The 20,207-nt window shown below is 45.1% G+C and overlaps 1 protein-coding gene across 1 annotated transcript in view; it reads left to right on the top strand.

The window, feature by feature from the left end:
• The first annotated feature begins 327 nt into the window (after nt 1-327).
• Nucleotides 328-20,207, top strand: part of pex5la (peroxisomal biogenesis factor 5-like a) — a 107,844-nt gene continuing 87,964 nt past the window's right edge. Inside the window, exon 1 of the mRNA XM_030728103.1 lies at nt 328-515. Within this exon, the coding sequence (XP_030583963.1) occupies nt 486-515 (30 nt within the window). The 5' untranslated portion in view covers nt 328-485. The remainder of the gene's footprint in view (nt 516-20,207) is intronic.

The raw sequence follows: 20,207 nt of genomic DNA, 5'->3' as shown, positions 1-20,207 counted from the left end.
TGGGTTAGAGGGAGTAGTTGGCAAACAGGAGAGAGGAACGCACTATAAGAAGAGAACGAACCCAGCGGGAGCGTCAAAACATTTAAACCAAGAGGACCGAGAGGAAAACGGCACCGCGCTCATAATGAAGACTTGAATCTCCAGAGATTTTTTTTTTTCGTGCAAGCACTGCAAGGCTGCCTTTTACTACTCCTAAAGCGGCGCTTGTTTAAACCTGGCATGAACACACAGTGAAGGGTGGGGAAAAGTGCGATCTGGCTTCGCACTCCCTCTGTGTCAACGCGCCGAGGTATCCTGGATGAGCGCAAAGTGTCAGCTTCAGCACCCGAGGAGAGGACAGCTCCGCTCTGTCTGCTCCTCCGGACCTCCTGTCCAAAAACTCTTCTGCGGCTTTTAAATTCAACACTTACAGCTTGACACTGTGCCCTTACAAGTCGTGAAGAAGTATAAAGATCCACTGACGGAGAGACCCTCGACTTGACTGTATGCTCAATATGTACCAGGGGCATTTACAGGTAAGAATGCAGGATCTGCACGTCGTTTATTTATCATAAAAACGGAATGTTGCAGTTGTGATGGAACAAAATAACTGATTTTCAGTTTACTTTTAGTTTATTTCAAGGGTATTTCTTTCTCTTTTTTTTATATAGGGGTTGAGTATTCTAGAGGCACGTAGGGATTTCTGCTCTTCAGATGTTTTATTTGTCGTCTGCTGATCTGTTTCAACTGGAAAGACTGCTGGCCTTTTAAGTTTCGGGCAAAATTGCTTAAAGAGACTGTTAATGCATGCACTTAGTCCAGCACTTAGTCAGCTTTAGCCTTCATTAGCTGCAGTATTCACTGGGGAGTCAGAGGGAGCGAGTGATTGTAGCGCGTCCATTGCACGTGTAGGTGCATGCCAAAGGTAAACTAGAGGCAAACCTTGTCTGTTTAACCAGGCAGCCTTGACACCGCATCAAATCATTTTAACTTGTTTGCTGACGCTCACGTGACGTCACGCAATTTGACGTCAATTTTCATTCAGCTCCTTAGACTTCGTTTTAATGAGAGACTGAAAGTCAGCTGAGGCATTAAAATGAGGCAAGAAACAGCTGATAATGAATAGCCTGATCAGCCCTCAGCTATCTGAGTCAAGTTGAAATCAGAGGGGTACATTAAATAATAGCTCCAGAGCTTCCAAAACTGTATGTTTGGCATGCAGTATAATTACACAATGTCACGCACGCAAACAATAATCCCGCCTCAGCGGTTAATGTTACTCTCTCATATACATGGATTGAAATTTACACTGCTTGTTGACAAAGATACTTTAGGTAGTTTCCAGACAGTTGATTATGTAATAAAAGACCACACACTCCTGAGTCAGTACTCGGGAGCTTTGAAGACCAACATTTAATATTTTATGATATATTACTCAAGCAGCGGTATTCATTGAAAATGCACGAAAAGGCGGTCAAGTTCTTGCCTGGATTACTGCAGATGTGTTTGTTAAGGGTCAGTGAAAAGTCTGTGAAATTGGATAATGGTTTAAAAGAAAAAACGAAAACCGCATGTGCTTTCCCTTCTAATCAAGTTTTCTCTGTTACATTCATGTTTCAGTTGTCAGACACTTTCTGTGTGTTTCTCATCACATGCATGCAAGTCATTACACTCTGTGCAATGTTTAGATCTTCACTGAAACAGTTCTAAACCATTATATGGGAATTCTTTAGCAGCTACTGCAAAGAAGATGCTCTGCCTGTGAGTAATGGAGATATTTTTGCTTTGACATCAGCGTAAAGGATGCATTTATCTTGATTTTTGCATCACTTTCTCCTTGAAGTCAAGTGTTTGCTTCTGTGAGAGCATATGAAATTTGAGCTGTCTAAATGGGTAATACTATCAGTCCTTTGTCAGATAGATGCTGGAAATGATAGTATGGCTTCTTTGGGGATGAGGGAGGATTGTTTTTCCTTCATGAACAGGCTAATATAAAAAATTGTAAAAAGCTTTTTGCAGTAATTAATCAACGTGGAACACTTGCTTCATAATGATTTTTTTTTAATCACGCAAAGTCAATAAAACATTAAATGCATGTTCATTATGTTTGCAACTTTCACTTTTACATTAAGCATTTCATAGGCCTAATGTGACCTCCAAATTGATGCTTGAGGTGTAAATCATTCAGAGGTGTGGGTCTCTGTGGCTTGGAATTTTAAGCAAAGCTCATACTGTGCACATTTTCTGATGTATTACTGGTGCAGCATCAGTCAGTCGGTCATAGTCAGAGCTATCAGATTTCTTATCCCAAAGTAGCTACACTTGTAAGTCTTTCTTTACTACACAATTGTCAGTCAGCATGATTTGTCAGCTTATGAATGTTGCAGCTCAGGAGGCAGCTGGCTGTAGGAGCAAAACAAGCATGTCCAGTTTCTATCTTACCATTTCTTATTTGATAACCTTCTCGTTCCTCTGTGACCTGGATAATCTGAGCATGTGGGTTAATGTGGAGTTTAATCCATGGATTTCAGTATTTCCATAAACATATTTTGTAGTGCAGTGTGCAGTGGATATCCTCACAATGAAACAATATTGGATCAAATATTTTGGCATGAACACGGCCTCATGATTGATGCCAAGTGTTTTCCTCATGGTGGTTGGCTGTTGATGATTGGGTTCTGTGGAGAGCTGCTGGCAGTAATACAATGCTGGACTCATGTCTTCTATTTTTTCCAGTGATTCTTTTTCTCCTAAATGAACCCTAAACACATGAATATGATAACCCCAGTATCCATGTAGTTACTAATTTGTGTTTTGCATGGTATAAAATGTGAAATCAAAAAATTTTTGAGCTTTTAAAGAAGGGCGATCCAATGGTGTGGATGTTAGCTTTATTGCTCTTTCTGCAAACTGAAGATGCTGTGAGGCAAGTTGATTCAGAACAGCTGTTTATCTTTATCAAACAAAAAGTAATTTACTGTTTCAGTCACCATTCTGTATATTTCACTTAGATACTACATTTATTAAGGTTTAAGATTTAGTACATCCATTCTTTATTAAATTACAAGGTAACATTTAAAATTATACACTGGAAATGCTGAAGTTTTTTTTTTTTTGCTGTGTTGGTATTTATGTTTACAGTGAATCTAATTAGTGCTTGTACTGTGTGTATAAAACATACTGGCTTAGTGGAAGTGATGCTCCAAGGCCTTTAGATGTTTGCTCTGTTAAGCGTAACATGATTATATAATTTGATTACCATTTTTCAAAGCCCTCAGGGAGCATTTTGGATGGATGCTTTCGTTGATCAGAAGTAGATCAAGTCTCTTAAGATCACACCCATTCACATCAATATTGTATTAGACGTGTGCTAGATTTACTCATATTGTTTGCTTTCTTGGGTGAAAGCTTCTTAGTTTGCATTTCCCTTTTTGCATTTTGTTATGGTGGCGTGGATATTTGTCACAACATGGCACATAACTTTGCATATTTGGTTCCTTCTCAGTGCAGCTGAGATCTCCCAAAAACTTTTTCTCAAAGCTGCACTCATACATGCAACAAATCGGGATAATCAGATGTTTTTGTTTTGTTTGTTTTTTTAATGCACATAACAGAGTATTTAAATCATTACACTACAAAAATCAAGCAGTGCTCAGTGGACAAAACCTTTTGGGGAAACAGAATAGCGTAATCAATCAAGTCAGTGATAGAGGGGTGATAGGGTATCACAACCCCAGCAAGAGAATATATTCAAGCATGCACCTTACACCACAGAACACACTTTTATTAGTCATAGCTACATAATCAATCAGGCCACGATTCATGTATGTTAAACTCTGGTTCAAATCTTCTCCTTTGTTAAAGGGTTTTTAATCATCACCTCTCCCACAGCTGTGGTGGTCAGCTTGAGGCATGGCAAAAGACTCCTGGAAGCTTTTTCCATTATTTTAAAGTCTCCTTGATTTAATGAACCATGGTCTTGATTAAGAGCGATTTAATAGGCCTGACTATTTCAGGAGCCAGGATAATGAGTGAAATCAGGTGGTATCCGGCTGGAACAAAAGCTCCACAGACAGTGCTGCTCTCCTTGTTGAAAATATGTAGCAGGGCTTGAAACCTGTAGATGTTTAGGGTACTGTAACTTTTTGGGGGGATTTTCAGGATTATGAGAAGTGAGCAATCCCTTAACCCTTGAACATTTATTATTCACCATTTATTTTCCATTAAATGTTTCAGTGGTTGTTAAAATCATTGCCTCCCTCACTGCCTGAAAGTGTCAGGTCATTCTAACTTTTCAGTAAAACTATAATATTATTACATAAGTTAAAAAAAAACTCACATTCATTCACATTAGGATAGAACATACTCTGCTGTGGGTTCTGACCCAAAACTTTGTGTTTATATACCTCCACATGATGCTTGGGCTCTGCCTTATAGGACGAGGATATTGGTCAGTAATGAAGGGCTCAGAGTAGAGTCAGTACTCCTCTTCATCAAAATGAGTGAGTTGAGGTGTTTCAGACATCTGATTGGGATGCCTCCTGCATGCCTCCTAGGCTGAGGTTTTTTTGAGTATGTTTAACTAGGAGGAGAACCCGCAGCAGACCCAGGACATGCTGAAGAAATTATATCTCTTGGCTGGCATGAGAATGTCTCAGTGCCCCCACAGAGGAGTTGAAGGATGAGGGTGGAGATAGGGAAGTCTGGGCAGCTCTGCTTAAAATGCTTGCCCCCGCAACCTATACCCAGATGAGTGGGAAAAGATGGATGGATGGGGGTCTGCACTTGCAACCCCCCCCCCCCCCCCCCCCCCCCCCCTGTTTTTTTAACTTACACTGATCAAAACGTCAAAACCACCCGCCTTATATTGTGTAGGTACTCCTCATGCCCCCAAACACCTCTTATCTGTCAGGGCTCAGAGGCAGGTCCTCCAGGGGCAACAGATCTTTGAGTCCTGTTGATTGTTGGGTGTGGCCTCCATGAATCAGGCTTGTCTTAGAGCAGATGCTTTATTAGATTGGTATAGGCAGAGTTTGGAGGCTGGGTCAGTCCCTTGGGCTCTTTGTCCTCAAGCTGTTCCTGATCAGTTTTTTTGCAGTGTAGTGGGGGTGCATTGTCTTTCTTGGGTAGACAGCTGCTGTTAGGATGTGTGCATGGTCAGCACCAATATTTAGGTGGGTGGTACATGTCAGAGTAGGAGGATTCTGTGTTTCCCAGCATAACATTAGATTGCAAAGAGATTATCAGTGTTATTCACTTCAGCTGTCAGTGGTTTTAATATTGTGGCTGATTGGTGAATGCTTTGTGGGTTTTGATGCACAGTGTAAGCTTGTAATGACAGTTTCATTTTCTGGCAGATTGTGCAGCTAAAGGTTAGCTTTGACTCCAAAATATGCTGACATTTACAGCACATGTCCAATGGGATTTATTTATTTATTTTTGCATGCATTGGTGACAAGTTTACTGTAGAGAAGAAGGGTGAAAAGGTTAATAAAGTGGTGATATGGACTGAAACTCCAATCCAACCAGGACCAAGTTAAAAAAAAAAGAAAAAAGTAAAGGGTGGCTTTACTTACTTTTAGATGCAAGTAAAGTCCTGTTTTACTGCTTTGAAGAGTTATGTGCTGCTCTATATTCAGTGAACAACGTCATGCACAGCTGTTCAACACTATGAACTTTGGTCTAAAACTGATATTTACATTGAAAAAATGCACAATCATTACCCAAACAGAAAATTACTGACTTGTGATGAATCTCTCTTAATACAAAGATGATTTAAAAAAAAAATTGTACAAGATAAACAACCTGAAAGATTTGCCTTCTGCCACTGCTTTCCAAGGTGGCTGGCATCCAGCCTTTAGTCACTCGTGACAGTAAGGAAGAAAAATGGGATTCTCTCCTTCCCCTGTTTTGGGTAGTTAAGGCTCTATAGAGACCCTGAGCAGCTTGTGGAGCTTGTAAAGCAGACTAGAGGGAGACTAAGATGGATTCAAGCATTCATCAGCAGCTGTTGCCCTATAAGCTGATTGAGGGGAAAAAAAGGGTTGTTCTTCTTACCCACAGAGTATGGGAATTTGGTCATTTTGTTATTCACTGTCATCTGTCCTCTCTGCTCTTTTTACACCCACCCATTCATGAAACAAAATCATTAAAGATGAAAAAAAGAGAGAACATTCAGTCCAGATGTGGGTGTGAATGATGTGAGGAGAGGTTTGGATGAGGAGGGCAGAAGGAGGAGACGAAAGGTCACTTTTATACAGTCTGCCATTTTATTTAATATTCATCTGTTTTTGCACAGTTGAATCCAGTCTCTGATCTGTCCTTTGGAATCATAATTTTATTTAATAACCACCTGCTCTCTGACTGAAATTCCTTGACTGACTTCATGTCTTCCTGGGTCTTAGTCATTCACTGGGTCACAATTCATTACAGTCAAGCTTTAACAGAAGAAGACTGTCATATGTGTGCAGTATGCTTATATCATTCACACCTCACAATCTAAGAATCTGATCTCTAAGGACTGTGGTTCAAAATGTGGACTGTACAGCTCTCTGGAGACTCTCCTAAAATTGTTATGGATGTTTGAAAGAAAGAATGGTGTCATACTTTTGGACTTGTTTGCCTGTTTTACACAATTTTGGCAGAATGGTTGATAGTTGATGAGGGCTGTCTACACCATAGCAGTGCAGCAGCTCACAGAGTAGCAGAGCAATTTGAATCTCAGGCCGACTGTCTTAGCTAGTGACACACACACGCACACACACACAATCACCCTCACCAAATGTTAGCACAACTTTGCAAGCTTTCTCAAACAGGAAGCCTGTATCTGAGAAAGGATGCAATCAATGTAAAGAACCCAGATTCACAGCTTCACAGCTCTACATCATAATTTCTGTTTGCTGATTTCCTCCGGGTGTCTTTCTGCTCCAAGTCCTGTTAACACGGCAGCCCTCCCAGCCCCACGCTGAGAGTCCCCTGAGCTACTGTACAAAGCCACATTTTTCCTCCCACAAAACTAGGACAAGCCTCAGCATCTTTGTCACTGGGAGCGGCGGGGTTGTGCAGAAGAATGGCTAGCCCATCCATCTCTTTCACCCAACCCATTCATAACAGTCATTCTCCAACTGGGAATTAATTTGCTCCAGAAACCAGACATCTCAGGGCCTGAGCGCTGAGAGCATGTGTTTGGTCCTCCAGGGATATATAGGCGCTATCATGGATGAGAGTTGTTCATAAACAAACATGCGGTTCACTCTGCCTGACGTGAGCAGCGTTTATCACCTCTGAGGGACTTCCCAGTGATATGTTAGTGTCTCCCCTCCTCTGTAAATTCACAAAATAAATCAGCAAAATATTGTGTATGCAGACATATGTAATGCTTTATCAGACAACTGACATCTTTGCTATTGCTATTATTCTTCATATAACAAATATTTTTTAATACAGTTTTTCTTGCAGTAGTTTATTTCCAATAATAATAACAATTCAGTCTATGACAATTTTGAAAAGGGCACCAGGGTGGCTCAGTGGGTGAGCAGGCGACCAAATGTGGTGCGGCCAGCCTGGGTTTGCATCATACCTGTGGCTCTTTGCTGCATGACAAAAGTGAAGCCTTTAAGATTCTTAGTTGGACCAATTGTGCAAAAGATGTTGAATTTACTTTACAATGAAACACACAAAAGAAACATGTGTTTAAGATTTTTAGGTGTGTACAATCTTCTGGAGTAGAATCATAATCCCAAATGTGAATCATAGTTCTCCTCCCAGATTTAGTTGAATTCATGTGAACACATGATTAGCTGCATTTGGTTGCCTACATACACAGCCTGTCACTTCAACTCAAAGCTAAAGCTCCAACTCTGCATCTCTTTGCATCCCCTTTTTATTTCTGGCATTTTGAGGCTTCTTTCAAGATTTTGGTCCGCTTGCTGCTGTTCTTCATTATCCATGTTGTTTCTGTTGACAAAATAAATTTTGTCACATCCAAAAAGTGCATTGCATGCAATGAGCATTGTCCTGATTGTATCACAACCAATTGCCTCTTTACTTTGTTTAAGTACATGGAAAAAGTGACACCTTCAGTGTGATACAAACTATTAAATCTTTCAACAATTTTGTTAGTGGAAAGAAAGACAAGAGTGAAAGCACAAAAAGCAAAGATAGCCCAAAATATAGAAATGCTACATATAAGGTACTTTGCCTGAGGGCTTGCTGAGATAAGATTGGAGCCAAGCTGTTGGCTGCTAAGATAACTGGCACCTCACATCACTGAAAATGTTTGCACAGCTTTCAAAGATAGACATCATTTGACCGGCCACGTTTTCAAAATCTAAATTGATTCTTCTTTGCTTGAAAGATTATCACAACCTACTTGTCATGGCCGGGGAGGGAACGGACGAGGAAGGACTCACATGAAGGACTCCAGAAGCAAACATAACTAAAAAGGGGATTTATTTCAACGGGGGAAACACAAATACAAAAACCTTGGAAGGGAGGCACAGGGAGACGAAGGGCAGGCACAGGGAACACAGGAACATGCGGGCACAAAACATCAACAACGCGACAAGGAACACATGGAAACTGAGGGCTTAAATACACACTGGGTAATCAGGGCAAGAGGAAACAGCAGGGAACAACAGGTGAGGCAAATGAAACTAATTACACAGGGGAAGCAAAGCTGAACACAAAGCACAGGAAAACCAGACTGTCAAAATAAACAGGAAGTGACAAACCAAGGAACATACTGACTAAACAACAGGCACAGACTCAGGACAGAGACGCAGACATATCACAACACTAGGAAACACAAGACATCAACCTACTGGGAGGACACACTCAGGAAATAAACTAACACAAAACGCTGGGCCAACGGCCCAGGACATGACAGCACCCCCCCCTCAAAGGCCGGCTCCCGACGGCCAAAACAAGAAACAAAACCAGACCAGGGCGGGAGGCGGGGGACCAGGAAGGAGGGCCCGAAACAAAAACAGACAGGGAGCAAACAAAGTCAGGAACAAACCCAAAAACACAAGGAAGCACTGGAGCAAGGGTAGAGCACAAGGGCAAAAAACAATAAGCACAAGGAACCGAACAAAGAAAAGCAATGGCACAAGCTGAATACAGTCCAAAAACCAGAGCAAAAACACGGGGATGAGAAAACAAAAAAAACAACCGGATGAAACAAAAAGCGACGGCACAAGGCCGGAGAGCTCCAATGTCCAAAACAGGGGGTCGAAACAAGGAACAATCCAGGAGCTATGACAAAACAAAAACAGCAGGGGAAAAAACAGTCCACAGTTCAGGGGAGTCAGTGGGAAATCCAAAACAAAAAACACACAGTTCAGGAGGCCGCAGAGGCCAAGGGGCCACAAAGCAAAGTCCCAACGAGGGAGGCCGACCGCGCTCCCAGCGGCGGCGGCGGCGAGGACGAGAAGGAATCACTGGAGGCCGACCGCGCTCCCAGCGGCGGCGGCGACGACGAGGGGGAGTCACTGGAGGCCGACCGCGCTCCCAGCGGCGACGACGAGGAGGAGTCACTGGAGGCCGACCGCGCTCCCAGCGGCGGCGGCGACGACGAGGAGGAGTCACTGGAGGCCGACCGCGCTCCCAGCGGCGGCGGCGACGACGAGGAGGAGTCACTGGAGGCCGACCGCGCTCCCAGCGGCGGCGGCGACGACGAGGAGGAGTCACTGGAGGCCGACCGCGCTCCCAGCGGCGGCGGCGACGAGGAGGAGTCACTGGAGGCCGACCGCGCTCCCAGCGGCGGCGGCGACGGGGAGCAGGCACCGGAGGCTGACCGTGCTTCCAGCGGCGGCGGCGGAGACGAGGAGAAGACACTGGAGGCCGACCGCGCTCCCAGCGGCGGCGGCGACGAGGAGGGGTCACTGGAGGCCGACCGCGGGGCATGCGGCGGCGGCGACGGGGAGCAGACACTGGAGGCCGACCGCGGGGCATGCGGCGGCGGAGAAGGGCGACCCCGGGCTCTGGTGGGGAACCCTCGGGTGACGTGGAGCGCTCGGACTGAGCAGAGACCCCCACCGGCTCGGACTGAGCGGGACCCCCTGGCTCGGAGCGCTCGGACTGAGCGGAGACCCCCATCGACTCGGACTGAGCGGGACCCTCGTGCGCGGAGCGCTCGGACTGAGCGGGACCCTCTGGCGCGGAGCGCTCGGACTGAGCGGAGACCCCCATCGGCTCGGACTGAGCGGGACCCCCTGGCGCGGAGCGCTCGGCCTGCGCGGGACCCCCTGGCTCGGACTGAGCGGAGACCCCCATCGGCTCGGACTGAGCGGGACCCTCTGGCGCGGAGCGCTCGGACTGAGCGGAGACCCCCATCGGCTCGGACTGAGCGGGACCCTCTGGCGCGGAGCGCTCGGACTGAGCGGGACCCCCTGGCTCGGACTGAGCGGAGACCCCCATCGGCTCGGACTGAGCGGAGACCCCCATCGGCTCGGACTGAGCGGAGACCCCCATCGGCTCGGACTGAGCGGAGACCCTCTGGCGCGGAGCGCTCGGACTGAGCGGAGACCCCCATCGGCTCGGACTGAGCGGAGACCCCCATCGGCTCGGACTGAGCGGGACCCCCTGGCTCGGACTGAGCGGAGACCCCCATCGGCTCGGACTGAGCGGGGCCCTCTGGCACGGAGCGCTCGGACTGAGCGGAGACCCCCATTGGCTCGGACTGAGCGGAGACCCCCATCGGCTCGGACTGAGCGGAGACCCCCAACGGCTCGGACTGAGCGGGACCCTCAGGCTCGGAGCGCTCGGACTGAGCGGGACCCCCTGGCGGCTCGGACTGAGCTGAGCCCTTGGGCTGAACGGGGCCTACATGGTGAGGCTCCGGATGCGCAGGCTGGGACTGCGGAACAGGGCACACTGCTGCTTTATTGAGCAGCAGGGGCCGCTCGGGGAATAGCCAAGGTGCAGGGGACTGCATGGGAGCTGACGCTATGGGCTGCGTGGAAGCAGGCCGGGAGACGACTGGCTGCGTGGAAGCAGGCCGGGAGACGACTGGCTGCGTGGAAGCAGGCCGGGAGACGACTGGCTGCGTGGAAGCAGGCCGGGAGACGACTGGCTGCGTGGAAGCAGGCCGGGAGACGACTGGCTGCGTGGAAGCAGGCCGGGAGACGACTGGCTGCGTGGAAGCAGGCCGGGAGACGACTGGCTGCGTGGAAGCAGGCCGGGAGACGACTGGCTGCGTGGAAGCAGACTGCGAGCTAGGGAGAGCAGACTGCGAGCTAGGGAGAGCAGACTGCGTGGAGGCAGACTGCGAGCTAGAGCATGCCGACTGCGTGGAACCCGACTGAGAGCTAGGGAGAGCAGACTGCGAGCTAGGGAGAGCAGACTGCAAGCTAGGGAGAGCAGACTGCAAGCTAGGGAGAGCAGACTGCGAGCTAGGGAGAGCAGACTGCAAGCTAGGGAGAGCAGACTGCGAGCTAGGGAGAGCAGACTGCGTGGAGGCAGACTGCGTGGAAACTGACCGAGAGCTAGGGAGATCTGGCTGCGTGGAAGCTGACAGAGAGCTAGGGAGATCTGGCTGCGTGGAAACTGACCGAGAGCTAGGGAGATCTGGCTGCGTGGAAACTGACCGAGAGCTAGGGAGATCTGGCTGCGTGGAAACTGACCGAGAGCTAGGGAAATCTGCCTGCGTGGAAACTGACCGAGAGCTAGGGAGATCTGGCTGCGTGGAAGCTGACTGAAGGCGAGGGGGAGCGACTGGAGCTAGAGCTGACTGAAGGCGAGGGGGAGCGACTGGAGCTAGAGCTGACTGAAGGCGAGGGGGAGCGACTGGAGCTAGAGCTGACTGAAGGCGAGGGGGAGCGACTGGAGCTAGAGCTGACTGAAGGCGAGAGGGAGCGACTGGAGCTAGAGCTGACTGAAGGCGAGGGGAAGCGACTGGAGCTGGGGCTGACTGAAGGCGAGGGGGAGCGACTGGAGCTGGGGCTGACTGAGACTGGAGTGGACAGGGAGCGACTGGAGCTGGGGCTGACTGACGAGAGAGAGAAGCTACAGCTGACTGGGAACACGGTGACCGAGGAGGAGCTGGAGCCACAGCTGACTGGGAACACTGCGACCGAGGAGGAGCTGGAGCCACAGCTGACTGGGAACACTGCGACCGAGGAGGAGCGAGAGCCACAGCTGACTGGGAACACTGCGACCGAGGAGGAGCTGGAGCCACAGCTGACTGGGAACACTGCGACTGAGAGCTAGGGAGAGCTGCGGCTGACTGGGAAGGCTGAGACTGAGCTGGCACGACAGCTGTCTGGGGAAACTGAGAATGAGCTGGCGCTACGGCTAACGGGGGAAACGGAGAATGAGCTGGCGCTACAGCTGACTGAGGCGAGAGTGACCGTCTCCGCGGCGTTATACCGCTCTGCTCCCGCGGCGATTCTCTCTGATGCTGCCGGGAGCTTGGTCTTCCTCCGTCAGCAGCAGGCAGTGGTGACGCGGAAGTGGTGGGAGGCCAGGGACCCCTGTGACCCAGGAATCGGAAAAATGACTCCTCTGGAGTCATTCCGGGCGCTGGCTCCAGGAAAACGTCTCTCCGCTTCCTCCGGTATCTCGTCCTCCGTGGCTGCGGCGACTGCTGAGGACAGGAGGGGCCAGCGAGCGGAGTGACAGGTGAGGGAGCGGCCGGCGCCAAAAACAGTCCGCCCACGCGGCAGACCTGCGGTTTAGGCGGGGGCGGTGAGCGGCGTCGCCGGGGACCGTTCAAAAAAGCTGGTCCCCCCAGCGCCAGGCGAGTGCCATTGTAGCGGCCGGAGCTTGCAGGGTCTTTAGTATGGTCGCGTCGTTCTGTCATGGCCGGGGAGGGAACGGACGAGGAAGGACTCACATGAAGGACTCCAGAAGCAAACATAACTAGAAAGGGGATTTATTTCAACGGGGGAAACACAAATACAAAAACCTTGGAAGGGAGGCACAGGGAGACGAAGGGCAGGCACAGGGAACACAGGAACATGCGGGCACAAAACATCAACAACGCGACAAGGAACACATGGAAACTGAGGGCTTAAATACACACTGGGTAATCAGGGCAAGAGGAAACAGCAGGGAACAACAGGTGAGGCAAATGAAACTAATTACACAGGGGAAGCAAAGCTGAACACAAAGCACAGGAAAACCAGACTGTCAAAATAAACAGGAAGTGACAAACCAAGGAACATACTGACTAAACAACAGGCACAGACTCAGGACAGAGACGCAGACATATCACAACACTAGGAAACACAAGACATCAACCTACTGGGAGGACACACTCAGGAAATAAACTAACACAAAACGCTGGGCCAACGGCCCAGGACATGACACTACTAAAGTGGCGTAATAGCATTTCTAATTAAATCAGATTCAAATTCATTTATTTGTTTCCTGCAGCCTAATAACTTCCATTTCTAGGATACAAGTTAATTTTTCAGAGCTCACACAATTAAAATAACAAAAAGAAGCAGATGGAGAAAGCAGCCACAGGAAATTGCAAATAGATAGTAAAGACAGATTCATAGTGGGGTCTATCCGAAGGTTGTTGCTCCATAGGGAACATGTGAAACACTGCTCTCAAATTCACTGTCGCTCACTCTTCCTGCCGTTTTAATACGAGAATCCATTTTTGCGCCCTGAGCAGGAGATACTCATCTTTTGATTTACCGACTCCCAACATCCTTCCTCTGTATTTGAACCTGGGGTAGCAACTTTACCCTCAGCCTCTGCCTTATACAATGGCTCGTCCTCTGTGAGCCAGTAATCTTGTCAGATAATTGCAGGAGAACACTCAATATAAACCAAAGTCTGCAAATTATCACATCAATTAGCATGTACCCACAAACAGCAATTATATCCCCCTCATGATCACCACTGATGACAATTTCAGCACTCTGTCGCAGCCCTGTACTTACAACCAAGTGCTACCCAGCAGTTTACAGCTGTGAGAAGCAAGCTGTTTGTAGGGAAGCCAAAATAATGAAACTCAGAACTAAAGCTGCTCTAATTTCCTTTAATTTTAAGAAGCTTTTGCCACATGAAACAGATAATTTGTCTCTCCAAAGCTCTCTTGTGTAAGGCTGTAGTCAAAAAAGGACCCTTTGATGTTATTTGTAAATGCGGAATGAAGGATGAAGTGTGCAGGATAATGATACTATAGCTGAAAAATGTGTCAATTAAACACTTTGTTCAAAGATATGCTGCAAAAAATGTGAATATGGAATTTGTTTAGGGTTCCTTGGTGGGTGGATTTACAGCAATGCTCCTTTAAGTGCCCCTCCAAGTGAAAATTCCTACTAAGCTATTTCCTGTGTATTTCACCTACTTTATACATTTCTGGATAACTCTGTCTGCTAGAAGCAAGTGAGAAAAGGAATTGCCTTGCATTTCTATAAATACCTGCGAAACATGAGTTAATGAATTCCCCAGCAGAAGTTCAGGGTTGGGTTGCAGAGCAGAGCTTAAAGAGGAGCCGGGCGTACAGATGGGATGGATGTATGTTCAAGGGTGCACCAGCTGAGAGGTCTAAAGGCAGGAAACCATTTCAGCAGAGCAGGGCAAACTTCTCACCTGGAGATGTCCCACATGCCACTCTCCATATGCATATCATCTCACTCTTGTGCGTGTGTAAGTACAATGTAAGAGTATGTGTTCATGTTTCTCCAAATGCACATGTGGTACCTGCATGCAGTTGTCTGCATGGATGCATCTGTGTGCCCCTGAGCCTACATGTTCACAAAAGTGTAGATAATGAGGAAAGGCATGGATGTGTGATTCATATTTCTCCACATGACAGGAACTGCAGTGTGCCAGAGAAGAGTCAAAAGACCCTGCTCCCATGGTGTCTCTCCACACATGCATGGAATGAACAATGGTGTTTGGCAGCTAAATGAGCCCTCATGTACTAACATTATCTACAGAAAACTCCCTCGAGGAAATAGCCATTTACTAAAGTTTCAAACAATTAAAGTGTTTACCTTATCAGTTTTTATATATTATCAGACTAACTGCCTGCTGCCATGCAGACATTGCATTTTCATCTAGAATTACCTTGGCCAAAGCTTTGATGAGAATTAACATATTGCTTGCATAATTGTAACTTGTAAGCCTGTCACATGGTCACATGCCACCATGTGATAGTTAAGAGCTGTGTGTCCGAAGATTTTTATTTTCTAAGAATGACTAATAAAAAATTAATGGTGATGCATAATGAATAATGTTGGATTAGTATTTCATGATCTGTTTGGGATGTTTGTGACATTAATAATGCAATAAAGCATTTGAATGATTTGATTTGGATGTTGACACCCATGGCAAAGGCAACGCTCCAAAGCACATGGGTCAGCTCTAGAATCACCAACTTGTTTATGTCCTCCTCTGTTCCTCTCCGAGGTCAAAGAGTTAAGTTAAGCTAAGTTTTGTCTATTTGTACTCTATTAGTATATCAGTTCATTGAGAGAAAAAAAAATTTGAGTAAAATTCCTTGAATTTGCTCAACATTACTGCAGACCAAAGATATTGTAGTTGATGAAAACTAAACTACTAACTAAAACAAAACAAACAAACAAAATTGCAGGGGGGGGGGGGGGGGGTTGTACTTACAAATCCAACTAAAACAAAGATACACTAAATGTCTTAACCTTTATTAAATTGGAAAAAATTGTTAACACAACTAACTTAACAAGGTTTTGGTTCACACATTTATTGATGCTGGAATTTCATGTCTGGGAGTCACATATTTATATTGTAATACTTCTTAAATCTGTCTCTAACAAGTTCTAAATATAACCCTGAAACCTATAAAGTCAAAAATAAATAAATAAATAAAAAATCTGGAAACTAACTAAAATTAAATTGAAATAAATTTTTTTCTATTCAGTTCATTTTTAATTTTTTTTTATATGATTTATGTTCACAGTGGCAATGCTAACTAGTTCATTCTTGTGGAAGAGAATAATGCTGGTTTATTTAGGCCCATAAAATAACTTTAGAATAATTACAAATACAAACTTTTTTGTCGAAGAATTCGGACTGAGTTGCAAAATTTGTTTCTCAACTATGAAAATGAGAGTTTTCCATTTATATGTGGAGAAAGCAACGAATACATAGAGTGGATGACATGAGAAACAATATGGCTGAACTTTCAATGGACGCAGCTGTAACACAAAGTGGCATTTCCTGTTTTGAAAGTGAGGAATTTAGAAAGCAGCACAGACATGAAGGCAAAACAGACAACAGTCTCACTATGCCCCTGGTTAAAGGGTCGCTAGTCACATCTCCACACCTCATCTCTTGTGGCTGGATAGACATTGTTCTGTTGTATCTTCCAGTTCTTTCCTCTCAGCATAATCCATCACTGACAAAGACAATGAGAGTGTAGGTGTTTCTGTGAATCTGTGACAGTGGCTGTATCTAAAAATTCACATGTGGCTTGTTGACTGTGACAATGTCGAGTTCAAGTAATGTAGATATCAGACTTTGTTGGCATCTTTGGCTGTTCTCTGGGTGCACGGCATGTTTATGTGGAGTCATTACACAATAACAAAAAAGCTAGTTCCTTGTGGTGCTGTTTCCAAAGTGACAGCATGTAGAACTTGGATCTGTAGACACCGTATACGGTAAGTAATGTCAAATCTCTGTACATCAGTTTCTTAAGCTGTCATCGCAATTGGCCTTATTCCCTCAGGAGCCATTTTGTCTAGACTGGTCTGAAATTCTGTAAAGTGAGCATGTTTCAAAATGCAAGTAGGCAATGTTGTTCTATATGCATTAAAGATAGAGGGGAATATGTTTTATACAGCAAAAATACGCTACTGGGTGGCAGAACAAGCAACGTACCCAGACCTCATATGAACTAATACCAACATTTATTCCTCCACTCTGTGACTACATTTTGTTTACTTGGACCAAGAGGGAAAATTGTAAAACTAAACAATGATTAGAAGTTCAGTGTATGAGTATCCAGTATTGGACTTTAGGATAATTTTTACCAACCTACAGAAAGTCTTATTACAGAGTTTAAATTCCATAACCATAAATTTCTGTTCAAGCTCTCTCTGCTTTTCTCTCTTTTTGTGCATGTGTGTGAGAGAGTGAATGAGTGTGTGCTTTTTAAATTGCTAATTGATAACAGAAATTGAGCTGCAAAATGTATGCATGCATAACGTTTATTTTTGTAGGACTATGCACCAATTTACTCAGTAGGGAAGCTGCATCCAGTCATGAGTGGAAGTGAGTATTATCTTGCTATAAGAACAACAATAAAAGCCCATCTAGTGCTATGTAAGTCAAAGCCAATTCACACTGAAAGTGTTTCAAATGTTTTGTCTCCCATGCACCCATCTCATAGAACAGAACATCAAACAAATAACTCCACACTCCCAGACAGGCTTGTGAGATGAGTGCCATCCCAAGACCTCCTGCACTTTTTGTGCTTTGAGTCTATTTTTTTTTCCTCTGGCAAGTTTAATGAGGTAAAATTTCCCTACTACTGTATTGCTTCTCACGGTGTATATGCTGAGAGCATATTAATGGTTTGTGTAATTACTGGTCAGAACCACTGCGAGTTTTCTGCCTTTACTTTGATCATCAAAATCAATGAATCCATATATGAAAAAAAAAACCTGTGGTTTCTTCCTGTAGAGCCTACATAAAAACTGCTTTGATGCAGTAAATATCTGATATCATTTACCTAATCAAATCCACTGCAGTCTTTACAGAAAGACACCTGGTGGTTCTGAGGGAAGAAAGGCTAAAGATAGTGTGGACTGAATGGTCAAAATGTTTCAGTAGCTTCCCAGTCACACTGTAATACATTCACTGGCCACCTTATTAAGTACACCTCTTCAGCTGCTCATGAATGCCAATCACATGGCAGCAACTCAGTGTAGACATGGTCAAGACAACTTGCTGAAGTTCAAGTCGAGCATCAGAATGGGGAAGAAAAGTAATTTAAGTGACTTTGAATGTGTGCCAGACGAGCTGGTCTGAGTATTTCACAGACTGCTGATCTATTGGGATTTTCCCACACAACCATGTTTAGGGTTTACAGAGAATGGTCTGAAAAAGAGAAAATATCCAGTGAACAGCAGCTCTCTGGACAAAAATACCTTGTTCATGCTGGAGGTCAGATGAGAACTGCCAGACTGCTGCAAGCTGATAGGAATACTCAAATATCCATCTGTTGCAACCAAGATTTGCAGAGGAGCATCTCTGAACACACAACCTGTCAAAGTTTGAAGCTCATGAGCCACAGCAGCAGAAGACCGCACTAGGTGCCACTCCTGTCAGCTGAGAAAAGGAAACTGAGGCTACAATTCACACAGGCTCGTGAAAATTGGAGAATGCGAGACTTGAAAAATGTGTCCTGATCTGGCAAAACACCTAGGAAAAAGCCATCACTTGACCCAGCTGTCTTAGCTAATTATAGACCAATCCCCAACCTTCCTTTTCTCTCAAAAAATCTTGAAAGAGTAGTTGTGAAGAGTTTCAGTCAGGTTTCAGAATTTATCACAGTACGGAAAGAGTATTAGTAAAGTTTACAAATGATCTTCATATGGCCTCTGTGGACTAATCACTGTGGAGTTCCACAGGGTTCTGTGCTAGGACCAGTTCTATTTATATTATACATGCAGTATTATTATAAAGCATAGTATAAATTTTTATTGCTATGCAGACGACACCCAGCTTTACCTATCCATGAAGGCAAATGACACACACCAATTAGTTAAACTACAGGAATGTTTTAAAGACATAAAGGCTTAGATGACCTCCAATTTCCTGCTTCTGAATTCAGATAAAGCTGAGGTTATTTTACTTGGCACTACAAATCTTAAAAACATGGTATCTAGATATGCACCTGAATGGCATTACCTTGGCCTCCAGTAACACTGTGAAACATGTTGGAGTCATTTTTGACCAGAATATGTCCTTCAATGCACATATTAAACAAATATAAACAACTGCTTTCTTGCATTTACACAATATCTATAAAATTTGAAATAGCCTGTCACACAGTGATGCTGAAAAACAAGTTCATGCATTTATTACTTATAAACTTGACTATTGGGATTCATTACCATCAGGTTGTCCTAAAAAGTCCCTGAAAAGCCTTCAGCTGATTCAAAATACTGCAGTGAGAGTATTGACAGGGACTAGGAAGAGAGAGATCATATTTCTCCCATATTGGCTTCTCTTCACTGGCTCCCTGTTAAATCCAGAATTGAATTTAAAATAATTCTCCTCACACAAAATGTCTTGAATTATTAGGCCTCATCTTATCTTACAGACCTCATAGTACCATATCACTCCAATAGAGCACTTTATGCTCAGACTGCTGTCTTACATAGGGTCCTAGGATATTTAAAAGTAGAATGGGAGGCAGAGCCTTCAGCTTTCAGGCCGCACTTCTGTGAAACCAGCTCCCAGTTAGGATTCGGGAGACAAACACCCTCTGCTTTTAAGATTAGGCTTAAAACTTTCCTTCTTGATAAAGATTATAATTAGGGCTGAATCAAGTGACCATAAATGTTCCCTTAGTTATGTTGCAATAGGCCTAAGCTGCAGGGGGCTTCCCATGATGTACTGTATTTCTTCTTCATCCACTTCTTCTCACTCACTTTGTGTTTTTACACTACTCTACATTTTATTAGTATTAATTTCTGTCTCTTTCACATCGTGTCTTTTGTTCTGTAACTGCACCTCCCTGAGCCTGGTTCTGCCAGAGTGTTCTTGAGGCAACTGTTGTTGTGATTTGGCACTAAAAAAATAAAACTGAATTGAACTGATTCAGGCTGCTGGTGGTGTAATGGTGTAGCAGATACATTCTTGGAACACACTGGACACCTTAGTAGCAACTGAGCATCATTTACACAGCCTACTTGACTGCTGTTGCTGGCTATCCCCATCCCTTCATGACCGCAGTGTACCAGTCTTCCGATGGCTGCTTCTAGCAGAATAATCCACCATGTTACTCAAATGTCCTTCACAGTCACCAGGTAGAGAGATCCAGTCCAACTATCAAAACACTATTACCTGCAGAAGTTTTCTTAAAGCGCAAGATAGTTGTTTCAGTTTGTGTTAAGACCCAGGCAGGAAAGGCAGGGGAAAAAGAAAAACAGGCCAATATACACCAGGGAGTGCACTATCTGGAAGCTTCTGGATGGATGGCTCAATGGATGGCTTAATGGAAATAAACTTACAGTACAGTACAGATAATATTTCAGACATGACTTCTATTAACACTCTTC

This window comes from Archocentrus centrarchus, chromosome 4 (genome assembly GCF_007364275.1).
Source record: "Archocentrus centrarchus isolate MPI-CPG fArcCen1 chromosome 4, fArcCen1, whole genome shotgun sequence".
Taxonomy (NCBI): Eukaryota; Metazoa; Chordata; class Actinopteri; order Cichliformes; family Cichlidae; genus Archocentrus; species Archocentrus centrarchus.
This window is presented reverse-complemented; position numbering and strand designations above follow the sequence as displayed.